The sequence below is a fragment of the Balaenoptera musculus genome, chromosome X (assembly GCF_009873245.2).
Source record: "Balaenoptera musculus isolate JJ_BM4_2016_0621 chromosome X, mBalMus1.pri.v3, whole genome shotgun sequence".
Taxonomy (NCBI): domain Eukaryota; kingdom Metazoa; phylum Chordata; class Mammalia; order Artiodactyla; family Balaenopteridae; genus Balaenoptera; species Balaenoptera musculus.
The window spans coordinates 41,435,914-41,449,179 of NC_045806.1; the positions used below are offsets into that span (position 1 = coordinate 41,435,914).

The 13,266-nt window shown below is 53.3% G+C and overlaps 2 protein-coding genes across 3 annotated transcripts in view; one reads left to right on the plus strand and one right to left on the minus strand.

Annotated features, from left to right (window-relative positions):
• Positions 1 to 7,667, plus strand: part of ARAF (A-Raf proto-oncogene, serine/threonine kinase) — a 56,929-nt gene extending 49,262 nt beyond the window's left edge. Inside the window, exons 2-13 of the mRNA XM_036839267.1 lie at positions 74 to 228; positions 341 to 439; positions 1,874 to 2,015; positions 2,120 to 2,147; positions 2,227 to 2,372; positions 2,467 to 2,669; positions 4,405 to 4,581; positions 4,683 to 4,729; positions 5,268 to 5,386; positions 5,625 to 5,756; positions 6,751 to 6,885; positions 7,091 to 7,667. Coding sequence (XP_036695162.1) covers positions 74 to 228; positions 341 to 439; positions 1,874 to 2,015; positions 2,120 to 2,147; positions 2,227 to 2,372; positions 2,467 to 2,669; positions 4,405 to 4,581; positions 4,683 to 4,729; positions 5,268 to 5,386; positions 5,625 to 5,756; positions 6,751 to 6,885; positions 7,091 to 7,225 — 1,518 coding nt within the window. The 3' untranslated portion in view covers positions 7,226 to 7,667. The remainder of the gene's footprint in view (positions 1 to 73; positions 229 to 340; positions 440 to 1,873; positions 2,016 to 2,119; positions 2,148 to 2,226; positions 2,373 to 2,466; positions 2,670 to 4,404; positions 4,582 to 4,682; positions 4,730 to 5,267; positions 5,387 to 5,624; positions 5,757 to 6,750; positions 6,886 to 7,090) is intronic.
• The window catches only part of SYN1 (synapsin I), a 45,274-nt gene continuing 39,669 nt past the window's right edge, over positions 7,662 to 13,266 (minus strand). Inside the window, exons 7-13 of one of the 2 annotated variants that reach the window (XM_036839746.1) lie at positions 12,634 to 12,776; positions 12,462 to 12,536; positions 12,271 to 12,373; positions 10,813 to 10,959; positions 10,371 to 10,458; positions 9,681 to 10,272; positions 7,662 to 8,693 (exon numbers count right to left, since the gene is read on the minus strand). In XM_036839746.1, coding sequence (XP_036695641.1) covers positions 8,666 to 8,693; positions 9,681 to 10,272; positions 10,371 to 10,458; positions 10,813 to 10,959; positions 12,271 to 12,373; positions 12,462 to 12,536; positions 12,634 to 12,776 — 1,176 coding nt within the window. In that variant the 3' untranslated portion in view covers positions 7,662 to 8,665. Of the gene's footprint in view, positions 8,732 to 9,680; positions 10,273 to 10,370; positions 10,459 to 10,812; positions 10,960 to 12,270; positions 12,374 to 12,461; positions 12,537 to 12,633; positions 12,777 to 13,266 lie in introns of both variants that reach the window. The other variant, XM_036839745.1, reaches the window with a different exon arrangement.

The following is a 13,266-nucleotide window of genomic DNA, read 5'->3' on the forward strand; positions in this document are numbered from 1 at the left end:
AGTGGGGGCAGACCGTGGGTGTGGCGGGAGGGTCCCTGACCAGGCCTCAATCTTCTCTACTCTGTGACAGCAGGTACGGAAGACGTTCTTCAGCCTGGCCTTTTGTGACTTCTGCCTTAAGTTTCTGTTCCATGGCTTCCGCTGCCAAACCTGTGGATACAAGTTCCACCAGCATTGTTCCTCCAAGGTCCCCACAGTCTGTGTCGACATGAGTACCAACCGCCGACAGTGAGCCTGGCCTGGGGTGGGCAGGGGGATGGGGAGGACAGAGGCCCAGCCACAAGGCTCTTACAGACAGCTGACCCATGTTCCCTTGCTTTACACCCTGAATGCCCTCAAGGTTCTACCACAGTGTCCAGGATTTGTCCGGAGGCTCCAGACAGCATGAGGCTCCCTCGAACCGCCCCCTGAATGAGCCACTCACCCCTCAGGGTCCCAGGTAGGGAATGCCTTAGCTGAAGGGCTGCTGTCAGAAGAAAAAGATCTGGAGGCCTCCGTAGAGTACAAGCCATACTGAATTCATTTGTTTACTCCATGAACATTTATTTAGCACCTACAAGTGTGAGCAAGGGCATGGAGCTCTGGGGCCTTGGGTGAGTCCCCTGATCTCTCTGGGCCTTAGTTTTCTCATCTGTAAAGAGCGGATAATGACCACATAGGGTTCTGGTGAGGATTAAATGAGTTAAGACATGTCCAATGCTTAGAACAAGAACTGGTATAGGATAAGTTCTTATTAATTATAATATATATCTATATATATGCATCTAACTACTTAGTTAATTCTTCCAGTATAACCATGCTCAAGCCTTTCCACTTTGAAATACATATTATTTTATCGTAAATTCCCTTTCACTTCTCCTTTATGTTAAGTATTATAATACTATAGTATTTCAATGTTGAAATATATTATTGCTCTAATATATCATGTTCATATGATATGCATTTTATATATCTATATATTTTATAATGTCAATATTTATATGATATATTTATGCTATTGTATTATGTGTTATGTTGATAATATTTTCATATAATGTAGAACATCAAACATTTTTATGTAATATATGAAATAGTAAAGTTAGAGCATTATGTTATTTTTAATTATGGGTATGTGTGAGTAAATTATCTATGAATTGCATTTCAGGATAGTGAAGGGACCATTAAGAAGTATTTTTGTAACATTATAATATATTTAGTATATATCATGTATAACAGATGTGTATGTGTAACATATAACATTATTATAATATGTGTAAAGCATTGTAATTTTAATATAGATAACATACTGTATGTTATATAATACATAATATATTTGAATAGTACATATAGTTATACAATATTATATATTGCTCTTCCCCCACTATCTGCATGGCTTGCTGTCCTTCCTTTAAGTCTTCGCTCAAATGTCACTTGCTCAGAGAAGCCTTTCCTGACATCACCAGGGACACTTCCTGTCTCCTTATGTTGCTTTATTTTTTGCTTTATTGCACCTATCACCATTGGACATATTAAATATTCTTTGTTTTTTATTTCTCTTTTTTCCTGCTGCAGTCAGCCCCATGAGGGCAAGAACCTTTATTTGTTTTTTGTTTTTTTTAAATTTAAAATTTTTAGTACAGTTCAAATCAGCATGCGTGTAGAACCTTTATTTGTTTCGTCCACAGTTTTATTTCCACTACCTAGAATGGTATCTGGCACATGGCAGGCACTCAGTCAGCGCTTCTTGAACAAATGCATAATAGTAATGACAGTGGACGTTTACTCTGTGTGAGCTAAACACACACTTAGGACGGGGCGGGGCGTGGGCAGTGGTGGCAGTTCTGCTGGTTCTCTCATTCACTTGACAGTGATTTCACAGCCTTTCCCCTGCCAGCTCCTGCACCCAGCACCGCGACCCCAAGCACTTCCCCTTCCCTGCCCCGGCCAACGCCCCCCTCCAGCGCATCCGCTCCACATCCACCCCCAACGTCCACATGGTCAGCACCACAGCCCCCATGGACTCCGGCCTCATCCAGGTTGGTGTCGAGGCGGGAGGTCACGGGGGAGCACCGGGCAGAGGGGAGGGCCATTCCTGTTGTCTTCCATGTCCTCTCTCTGACGCCCAGCCCTCTGCTTCCAGCTCCCTGCCCAGAGTTTCAACACTGACGGTGAGCCCCCCGCTACCTGCACCCTGAGTCCCCCACCCCACCCCACCCGGCTCCACTCACATCCTCTCCGCAACTGCAGCTGCCGGGAATAGAGGTGGTGGCGATGGAACCCCCCGGGGGAGCCCCAGCCCGGCCAGCGTGTCCTCGGGGAGGAAGTCCCCACATTCCAAGTCCCCGTCAGAGCAGCGGGAGCGGAAGTCCTTGGCCGATGACAAGAAGAAAGTGGTGAGCTCCAGGGGGCACCTTTGGTGGGGGCACCGCAGGCCGAGTGATGAGGGGTGTGGGCAGGCCCCTGAGATGCCGCCCTTGTGGCCCGCAGAAGAATCTGGGGTACCGGGACTCGGGCTATTACTGGGAGGTGCCACCCAGTGAGGTGCAGCTGCTGAAGAGGATCGGGACGGGCTCGTTTGGGACCGTGTTTCGTGGGCGGTGGCACGGCGATGTGGCCGTGAAGGTGCTCAAGGTGGCCCAACCCACAGCTGAGCAGGCCCAGGCCTTCAAGAACGAGATGCAGGTGCTCAGGTGAGATTGCTCGCGCGCAGGGATGGGGGCAGGGGCGGTGGGCACCGCCTTGGTGCCTCTCTGGGGAAAGGCCATACTGAAGGCACTTCCTGCACGTCCCCTGTGTATGTGTGGTGTTATAACCATAATGGTAAGTTTCTTGTCTATCAGAGAAGCCCCTTTCCCCTCTGGGAAAAGGGTATGTTTAGAGGACCTCTGGTCACATTGGTGTTTGTGTTTGTGTAAATACTGATATTAATTAATGGCTCTGCCTCCAAAATGTGGGTCTTTTCATTTGCCTGCTGTGAAATGGGTATCACTAATGTTACTGTGGTACTTACATCAATGGCATAATGTGAGTTAACTGCATCGCCGGGCAGCCTGGCGTCCTTCCCTCTCCTCTGCTTGTTCTGCATCATTAGTATATGTTTATTGTGTTGCCTTCTTGTTATTAATTATAACAATACCATACTTTAAAGAACAGTATTAGAACTATAATCAGAACCAGAATTTAATCATTGTTTGATTAATGAGTGTGGTTGCTCAGCCTAATATATCATTCATACTATATTAACTCATTTGTGCTAAGAAACCCTGATGCTCCCTTTTTGCCACCCTAGTTCCTACCACTCCTGGGGTTGCCAGGGTGGGCTTTCCCCTCTGACAAGTGGGCACAATTATGTTGCAGAGTTGACGTTATCATAATTCCTTGTGCTGTTTTAATACTCATCCTCATAATGGATGCCACAGTAAGGAAATTTTCAGTCTTTGCTCCTCTCTATGAAATGACAATGATTTGAGCAGGCTGTGAATTTGCGTTGTGTTCGTATTGAAACTATAACCTAACTGCTGTGAAGAATACTAACGTGCTGTGAGCAAAATTGCGGAGCGTTGTTGATGTTCTTTGCGTGTAAGTTACCATTGTAACTGCAGTTAATACTTCTATAAGGAGTGAAAGTTTTCTTCTAAATGAGGGTGGCTCCATTCATACAGGACAGAGTTTCTGTCAGGTAACCTAGGTACCCAGTAGCGATAACAGCAAGGACAGTGATATTTTCAGGGTGCTTGCTTGTGTTCAGCTGTTCTAATAAGCACCTTACAGGTTATTTACTCACATAGTCCTCCCAACACCCCTGTCAGGTAGCTCACGGAATTATCACAGTTTTGCAGTTGAGGAAAATGAGGCACAGAGAAGTTAAGTGTCTTCCCTGAGATTGTACAGTGAGTACCCAGGGAAGCCTGGATTGGAACTTAGGATCTAATTTGAGTCCAAATCCCAAGCTCTTTACCTCTAAGCCTCTCATGGTTAACAGGATATAGTCACACATCACTGATATTTTTACCCGGCATTTATCAATATTCTGTTGATATATCACTGATGAAGGTTGGCATTCCACTTTCTCATCTCATCTCATCTCAGATGGTCACAGGCTCAGGTCATGATCAGGGTCAGAGGTATGGCAGGTACTGATGATTAAGACACTCCTGGTCAGCAGGGGGTGAGGGGTAATCCCTCCCTCCTGCTTTTGTTGGGAGACTTGGATGAGGAAGCCCAGGACATAAGCGCCCAGCGTGGAATCATAGCCCAGCAAACACATCTCACAAATTCATTGAATCTGGCCATAGTCTGGCCCTGAGCCTCCTGAAAGCCAGGGTGGGAATGATGGCAGAAGGCAGCAGTGAACAGCGCCATTCCCAGTGCTCAGAAAGTTGCTGTTTACCCTCCCTGCCCTGATACCTCCCGCCCTGCCTGCAGGAAGACACGTCACGTCAACATCTTGCTGTTCATGGGCTTCATGACCCGGCCGGGATTTGCCATCATCACACAGTGGTGCGAGGGCTCCAGTCTCTACCACCACCTGCACGTGGCCGACACACGCTTCGACATGGTCCAGCTCATTGACGTGGCCCGGCAGACTGCCCAGGGCATGGAGTGAGCGTCCTGGCCCGGGGACTAGGGAGGGGCTGGGGGATCTGGGGGTGGGGAGATGAGGTAGCCCTCAGGCCATCTGACACCTGCTTGTACCCCAACAGCTACCTCCATGCCAAGAACATCATCCATCGAGATCTCAAGTCGAACAGTATCTACATGTTCCTCTCTGAGGGCTGGGGTGGGGTGGGGGGCATCAAACAGGATGAGGGCTTCGAGGGATGGCTCTTGTGGGAGGCTTTCTGGGGGCAAACAGGGAGGGGCACACGTGGCATTTCCCTTTGCCAGGTGCCAGAGCTGTGGCTGGGGAGGGGCCTTTAATGGGAGTCTCTTGGTCAGGAGTCAGGGTTTTGGCTGGTGCAGGTGCTGTTCTTCGGGACTCTGGTCAGGGTCTGAGGAGCGGCAGCTGTGGAGGGCGTTAGGGGAGCTCCTGACCAGTGTCACAGGCATGGTGAGTGTGGGTGCCATTAGAGGAGCTTCCTAGTCAGGAGGCACAGGAGGGCCAAGTGTAGGGGGCATTAATTGGAGCTCCCCACCCAAGTCAAGGTTGTGGCTAGTTTGTGTGACATTGCGGGGCTTCTGGTCGGGGTTAGAGGCGTGATTGGTGTGGAGGTGTCAACGAGAGCCTCCCAGTCAGGGCGAGAAGCCCGGCTATTGGGAGTCCCTGTAGTGGCCCTTGACCCTGGCGGACATCTTCCTACACGAGGGGCTCACGGTGAAGATCGGGGACTTCGGCCTGGCCACAGTGAAGACGCGGTGGAGTGGAGCCCAGCCTTTGGAGCAGCCCTCGGGCTCTGTGCTATGGATGGTGAGTTGGGCCAGGCTGGACTGGGGGCATATAGGGACATGGGCTGCTGGGCTAGGATGTGGGAGGCCGAGTGGGGCTGGGGATGCCTGCACCCCAAGGTGTGGGTGTCTGGACTGCTCATGCTTCACCCCGTGTGGGTGGCTCTGAGTTACACCCAGTGTGGCTGGTGGGCTCTGGGCCTATGGGCCAGTCATTTGCTGACCTCCACATTCCTCCTGCCCGGTCCGGCCTATTGAAGGCAGCTGAGGTGATCCGTATGCAGGACCCGAACCCCTACAGCTTCCAGTCAGATGTCTACGCCTATGGGGTTGTGCTCTACGAGCTCATGACCGGCTCGTTGCCTTACAGCCACATTGGCAGCCGTGACCAGGTGAGCCCCGTGCCTTACCTGCCATCTCCCAGGCCAAGGGATCCCCTCAGCCTCCAAACCTCAGATCTCCACCTTTGCACGGACCAAGAACACCACACTTCCCCCAGAAACCCCAAGTTTTCTGAGCTGAGGATTCCCAGATTCCTCTGGGTCTTCCGTACCCAGAATTCCCTCCTTCACCCACATCTACTCCTCTGGGTCCTCAAAGTCCAGAATCTCCTGAATCCCCTATACCCAGAATCCCCCTAGGCCCCCCAAAGCCCAGAAGCCCTCTGGACCCCTAGACACATACAGTCCTCTGGCCTGGGTACTCAAACTCTCCAAAGTCCCCAAAGACCAGAGTCCCATTTCTCCCAGAAACAATCCCTTTGTACTTCTGGAATCCTCACAGTTACCTACAACCATTCAGGCCTTAGGTATCTGTCAGACTTCAGGGCCCTTGAATCCATAATATTCTAGGCCCCAGACATTTCTCCAGGTTCAAGGCCTGGAATCTCCCAGACCCTCAGAAACCCAGGATCCTCTAGGCTTCAGGTACCAGTAGTCTTTGGGTCTTGAGCACTCACAATCCTACAGACCACGTGGACCCATAGTCCTGTAGGCCCCAGACCTCTACAGAAATACAAGCTACTGAGGGCTGGAATCCTTTAGCTTCCTCCAGACCCAGAACTTCATGTTTCCCCCAGACTCAGTACTTTCTAGGCCCCTAAGCCCCCTAGAAACCTGTGGACCCATAATCATCTGGGCCCCGGACACCTACAGTCCTTGACTTCCCCCAAGCTTAAATCCTTCTGTTCTGTAAGCAGAGAATCCTTCTAAGTCCTCAGAGACCCAGAATCTTTAGATCCACAAGATACCCACAGTCCTCTGGGCCCCAATACCCAGAATACCCCAGTTCTCCTAAAAGGAGCCCTCCAGGTCCCTCAAGACCCAGAATTCCCTGGGCTTCCCAGCCCAGACCCCCAGATCACCCCATTCCTGTCCTCCCTCCCAGATTATCTTTATGGTGGGCCGTGGCTATCTGTCCCCGGACCTCAGCAAAATCTCCAGCAACTGCCCCAAGGCCATGAGGCGCCTGCTGTCTGACTGCCTCAAGTTCCAGCGGGAGGAGCGGCCCCTCTTCCCACAGGTGGGCCGAGGAGGAGGGCTGGACACCCTGGGGAGGGAGCCTCTGAGGAGAAGGACTCTGAGGTGTGAATGTGAACTGTGTTGTGTTCAAGGCTCCGAGGTGTACAATGTGTGTGAGTGTGTGCTTCCCCATTAGGCTGGGGTCTGGGGGTGTCAGGGTGCCCACGCGGCTCTGGACACCCCTCCTCACCCACCCCTGCCCCCAGATCCTGGCCACGATTGAGCTGCTGCAGCGGTCACTCCCCAAGATTGAGCGGAGTGCCTCCGAACCCTCCTTGCACCGTACCCAGGCTGATGAGTTGCCTGCCTGCCTACTCAGCGCAGCCCGCCTTGTGCCTTAGGCCCCACCCCCAGCCACCAGGGAGTCAATCTCAACCTGCCACGCCAAGGAGCCCTGCCCACCAAGCAATCAATGTTCTGTCTCTGCCCCGTTACTGCCTCAGGATCCCCCATCCCTGCCCTGGGAGATGAGGGGGTGCCCATGTACTTTTCAAGTTCCTCTGGAATTGGGGGACCCTCAAAGACCGAGACCCCTGCCTCCTCCATAATTCGGTTTCCTCTTGGCTTTGGCGATACTTCTAAATTCGGGAGCTCCTCCATCTCCAACGGCTGGGATTTGTGGCAGGGATTCCACTCAGAACCTCTCTGGAATTTGTGCCTGATGTGCCTTCCACTGGATTTTGGGGTCCCCAGCACCCCATGTGGATTTGGGGGGGTCCCCTCTGTCTCCCACCATTCAAGGACTCCCCTCTTTCTTCACCAAGAAGCACAGAATTCTGCTGGGCCTTTGCTTGTTTATTTTTCTTCCGGACTCTTCTCATGGGGTTCAGAGCCGCTGAGGGGTGAGGGTGAGTCCAGGCAAGGGTTGGAGGTTGAGGGGAGGTGCGGACCACACAAACAGCGCCACTGCACGCATCACCACAGGCGGCACGATGAACGAGGACCACATATGCCAAGCACGGCACGAGAGGAGGCCACGTCAGTCACAGACACAGACATCACTGCAAAGGTGGGGAAGTGGGGGACCACTGGCCTTCTGTGTGCAAAGGATTCTGGGAGGATGGGTGGAGTTTGCATATTTAAAGACAGCTGTCAGAGGCAGGAAAGTGGGGCAGGGGTCCCTGGGGAATTGAGGGGTCCTAGCAGTGGGAGGAGCTCCCAGTGTGTTGAGTGGGGTTGGTTGGGGTGGGGGGGGGGTGAAGGGAAATCCTTGGGGAGCTGGGTGGGGGCAGTTGAAGAGGTGGATCTCCAGAGATGTGAGATCCATAGAAAGGGTCTCAAAGGTAGGGGTTTCTTAAGGATTTGGGAAATTTTGATAGGGAACAAGGTGTGCTTGAGAGATCTGGTACCAGGAGTGGGGTTTTCCAGGAATTTTCAGGGCTGCGGGAGGGGTTGCCTGGTGTTTGGGAGCTTCCAGAAAGGAAAATGCATTCTGAGGGCACCAGGAGTGGAGGTCTTCAGGGATTTGGAGGTTCTAAAACTGAGAAGTAGGTCTCAGTTTTTGAAAGGACTTGGGAATTATAAACATGAGAACTGGATTTAGGACCAGGAGTGAGGTTTCCCCAGGGACTTGGGCATTCTGAGGAGTGAGAAGAGGGATCTTGGCGATCCAGGAGAGGGCTTCTCAAGGGATGAGCTTCCAAAAGTGAGAATTAGATTCAGGGCCCAGACAGGGGTTGCCCAGGGATTTGGGGGCTCTCAGGGTGGGGTGTCAGTCGGAGAAGAGGCTGGCGAAAGACTTCCTCAGGCTGCGGATGGTCTCAGCTTTCACCTCGTCCTGGCTAAGGCTGGGCCTGGGCGGGGCTGGCTCTGGAAGGTTGAAGGCATTGGTCAGAGACTGGGATTTGCTAGAGAGAAACAAGGTGGAGGCGTGGGAGGAAGGGGAGGAGAGGAAGGGAGGAGGGGGAGAGAAACACAACGTTACCCCAGGCCCGGCCCCAGCCCTGCCCCTCTGGTCCTGGGGCTGTGCCTGTGACCCTCCCACCCCCCAGCACGGGCCTGGACCCTGAGGGAGTCTCAGGACAAATGGAGGAGCCCTGGGCCAGGCTGGGAGGACTTGGATCCAAGGTGAAGAAGCCTGGGATTGATGGGAAGAGTTCTGGGCTGAATCTTCTCTTATAATTCTAGGCTAGATTGGGAGGAGTTTGATATATAGGTGACGATGGGCAGGGAGGTTTCCAGTCTAAGGGTGAGGAGTCCAGAAAAGGGGGGGGCGGTGCTTGGACCAAGGACAGGCTGGAAGGGGCAAATCTAAGGGGGAGCAGTTGGGTGGGGCAGGGAGGACTTCTGAGCTAAGAGAGGAGGTCTGGAATGGACCAGAAGAGGCAGAGAGGATGGTGTGATTTGGGAGGAGACTGAGATGGACCAGAAGGGAGCCTAGACTTTAGGAAAAGCATGAGGACGACTGGGAAGAGTGAAGTGACATAGGAGGACTGTGGATGGGGCCGGGAGGAGTTTGCGGGTTCGGTTGCGGGGGAGTCAGGTTGGGCAGGAGGAGGATGAGTTTGGCAGGGAAGTACTGAAGGAGGGTCAGCAAGGCGCCTGGGGTGGGCCGAGAGGAGCTGGGCTGGGGGGCTTTCCCAGGACCTACTGGGAGGATTCTGCACTTCAAAGGGGGTTTCTCTGGGATGGAGGGCAGGAGCCTCTGTGAACTGGGAGGGGTCTGGCCCAGACTGGACCTGGAGAGAGAGCTGTGTAGGACCTGGGTCTGAGGAGCCTGGGAGCTGGGGCTGCCCTCCAGGTGCAGGAGCGCATTCTGTGAGCAGCAAGGTGAGGGCTGCTGTGGGATCCCCTTACTTGAGCTGGGGGTGTGGGGGTCCCCCGGCAGCGGCGGTGGCAGGTGGCGGCACGTCCTGGCTGGGTTTCTGGGCCAGCTGTGGCTTGGTGGGACGTCCAGCGGGGCCCGAGCCACTGGGTCGAGGCTGCTGCGTGGTGGGTGGCCCAGTGCGGGGCATGGGACCCGCCTGGCTGGCCTGGCGTGTGGGGCCGGCAGGGCCTGGGGGTTTCTGGGGTGGGCCCTGGCGCTGCTGACCACCCGGTGGAGCCCCTGAGGCCTTTGGCGGAGCCTGACCAGAGGCCGATGTCTGACGAGTAGCCTGGGGGGGGCCTGCCTGGCGCTGGGGAGAGGGGGAGGCCGGCGGGCGGGCTGCTGGAGGTGCCCCGGGGCCTCCCGCCACTGGCCGGGATTGGCGGCCTTGACCCTGGGGCAGCGGTGTGGCCTGGGACGCAGGCTGCTGGGGCGCTGATGTGGGACTCGGTAGGCGCTGGGGCAGGGGGCTCCCAGCTGGGGGTCCAAGGCCCGAAAGGTGCTGCTGACCCTGCGGGGTCGGGCGCTGCTGCAACGGGGGTCCCTGGCGTTGGGGGCCTGGGCCCGGCTGTGGAGGGCCGCCTGAGGGACAGAGAGAAAGTGCACACGTGAGAGCGAGCAAGTGAGAGGTGGGGGGCTGCCGGTGGGGTCGGGGCCCAGGAAGCTGGCCCCTCACTTACCCTGTGGCGGGGGTCGTTGCTGAGCTGGGGGCCCCGCGGGCTGCTGGGAGGTCTGGCGGCCCAAGGGCAGGGCCCCTGGGGACGGAGTCTGCGGCAGAGGAGTGGAGCAGGAGAGGTTAAAAATAGTTACCAGCCGGTGGAGCATCAGCCAATCAGAATGACATGGGTTCCCTGTGTGCTGGGTGTTGCCGCATTTGTGGCTGAGCTGAGGGGATGGCAGGTTGTGGGGTGCGGGACTCACTCCCAGGGGAGGGGTCAGGAGGCACTCAGGGAAGTCAGGGTAGCAGCTATTTATCATTTTTTAAACTAGTTGGTAACTGCTGCGACACATGTGCGTCATGGCGATGCCCCTAGCCTGCTGATTATCAGCTCTGTGACACAGTATGACCAAGGGCTGGCCTGCCCGCCACTAGCCTCCAAGGGCCAGAGCCAGGGGCCTGACCTGGCTGTGGGAGCCCCTGCCGGGAGAGGCATCCCGCTGCCGCTGCCGGGGCAGGGCCTGGGCCATCTTGTTGACCACAAGCTCTACGATGAGTTGCTTGTCTTCATCCTGGTGGTCACCGATGAGTGGCATGGAGGAGCCCACCACCTGGGGGAGGAGAAGGGATCCAGTGAGGAGAGAAGCAGGAAGTGCATGGGAGGGTGACGATGACGAAGTGCTTTAAGTTGGGAAAAGGCATGACTGGCGGCTGCCCAGGAAACCAACCTCAGTATGAGAAGCACCGATTATGCAGTGTGGGGAAGGCTTGCCTTTTACGAGATACCTTACAGCTTAGGACAGACTAGCAGGGGTGAGCTAATGAGGGCCTACTGGCCAAATCCGGCCCAGCACCTGTTTCTGTGCAGCCCCAGGCCCCGGAGCTAAGGATGGGTTTTACATTTTTTAATGATTGAAAAAAAATCAAAAGATTTCATGACGTGAAAATTATATGAAATTTAAATTTCATTGTCCATAAACCAAGTTTCATGGGAACACAGCCACCCTTACTTTCTTGCCGTATCGTCTGTGGCTGCTCTTGCAGAACTGAGGAGCTGCAGTAGCGACCGTATGGCCCACAAAGCCTAAGATACGCACCGTCTGGCCTCGACAGAAAACGTTTGCCAATCCCTGCTTTATAGTTTGCTCGGTGCTCTGTGTTTTACAAAGAACTTTGTGGTTTACGTGGTACTTTACAGTTTACAAAGCTCCTTGCCCTTTACAAAGGACTGTTACATATATGGCGTGTTTAGACTTTGGAAAGTGCTTTGCAAAGTGCACCACTGTTTACACGATGCTTTACCATGTATAAAGCGCTACCGTTTACCATGCACTCTGAATTTTCAAGGTATTTTACAGTTTGCAGATTGCTTTACTGTTTACCGGGGACACTGCTGCTTATAAAGAGCTTTAGAATTTTGAAAGCGCTTTGCTTCAATAATGAGGACTTCCCAGTTTACAGAGCTCCTCTTTAAAATAATTTTATGAAGCACTTTGCTGTTCACTAAGCAGTACCTTCCTAAGGTACTTTACAGTTTACAGAATGCTTTAGTATCAACCACCACTCTCTATAAAGTTCTTTGTAGCTTACGAAGTACTTTGCTGTTGGCCAAGTACAAATTCACAGAACACTTTAAAGATTACTAAGTGCTTGGTCATTCACCAGAATGTCTCAGTTCACAGAGGACGTTACAGCTTAACAAGTGTTTTGCGCTTCACTAAAGATGTCCAAGTTCACAGAGCAGTTTAGAATTTAGTAAGTATTTTGCCATTTGCCAGGGATGTCCCGGTTCACAAGGCACTTTACAGTTTTACATATTGCCATTCGCTGAGGGCTTTCTAGGCCCTGGCATGCTTCACAGTGCTGCTGCCCTGCACCTGCTCCCCGCTCTGTGCCCCCACCAAATTCTGGGGTGCTCCTACCTCAATGATGTGGTCCCTTCCGTCCTTGCCATGCAGCGCTTCCACTGCGCAGATGTCCAGTCCCCCAAAGATCTCTGAGCACGTGTCCACCCACAGCTTGTACCTGCCAGGACACAAGGCAAGGAAGCCCGTCAGTGCCTGGTCTGGGCGGCCACACTTCTACCCCCCAAGCCCGAGTTCAGGCCGCCCACCTGTCAGACATGGCAATCTGCTCGAGCATCGCAGAGCCGGTGTTGGTCTTCCAGTTTCCTGACACTGACGTCCTCCTGGAGAGTAAGAGGAGACAGGAGAGAGGCTTGGGGGGCCTGGGCTGCACAAGGCAGGGCAGGGGACCCCTACCCAGGCCTTGGTCTCCTTACTCACATGTAGGCCTTGTAGTTCTGCCCAATCTTCTGGACGCGCACATCGTATTTGGCATCAATGAAGGGCTCGGCAGTGGCATATGTCTTGGTCAGTGCCACGACACTCGCGATGTCCTGGAAGTCGTGCTGGTTGTCCACCTTGACCTGTGGGAGTGGGGTGGGGAGCAGGGCCCGGTCAGGAGGGGGCGGCAGTCGGGGTGCCTTAGGGCAAATGACACAGGTGTGGTGAGTGCACAGAAATTTGGTGGACACCCCAAGGCACTCAAGCATGCATTAATTCTGGGTCTCCTGGTTTTTACATGTACACACAGACACCAAATTGGGCGTCTACAACTCTGTGAACACACAAAACCCGACTTTTAGACTTGTTTACTTTAAATGGTTGAGTTGTATGGTATGTGAATTATATCTCAGTAAAGCTGTGGGAAAATTGTGTGTATATACAGTATATGCATGTGGGCACCCAGACAAAATCAGTTGTACACACAATATATAAACATACAGAAGCATGGACACACTCAAACATACAAATTACAAGTCTGCTTTCTACGGACACACAGACAAAATCAGATGGGTGGACAGCATACAGGACCCCAAGACCCTTGAATGTAAAAGATGATGTAGTGTGTGTTCA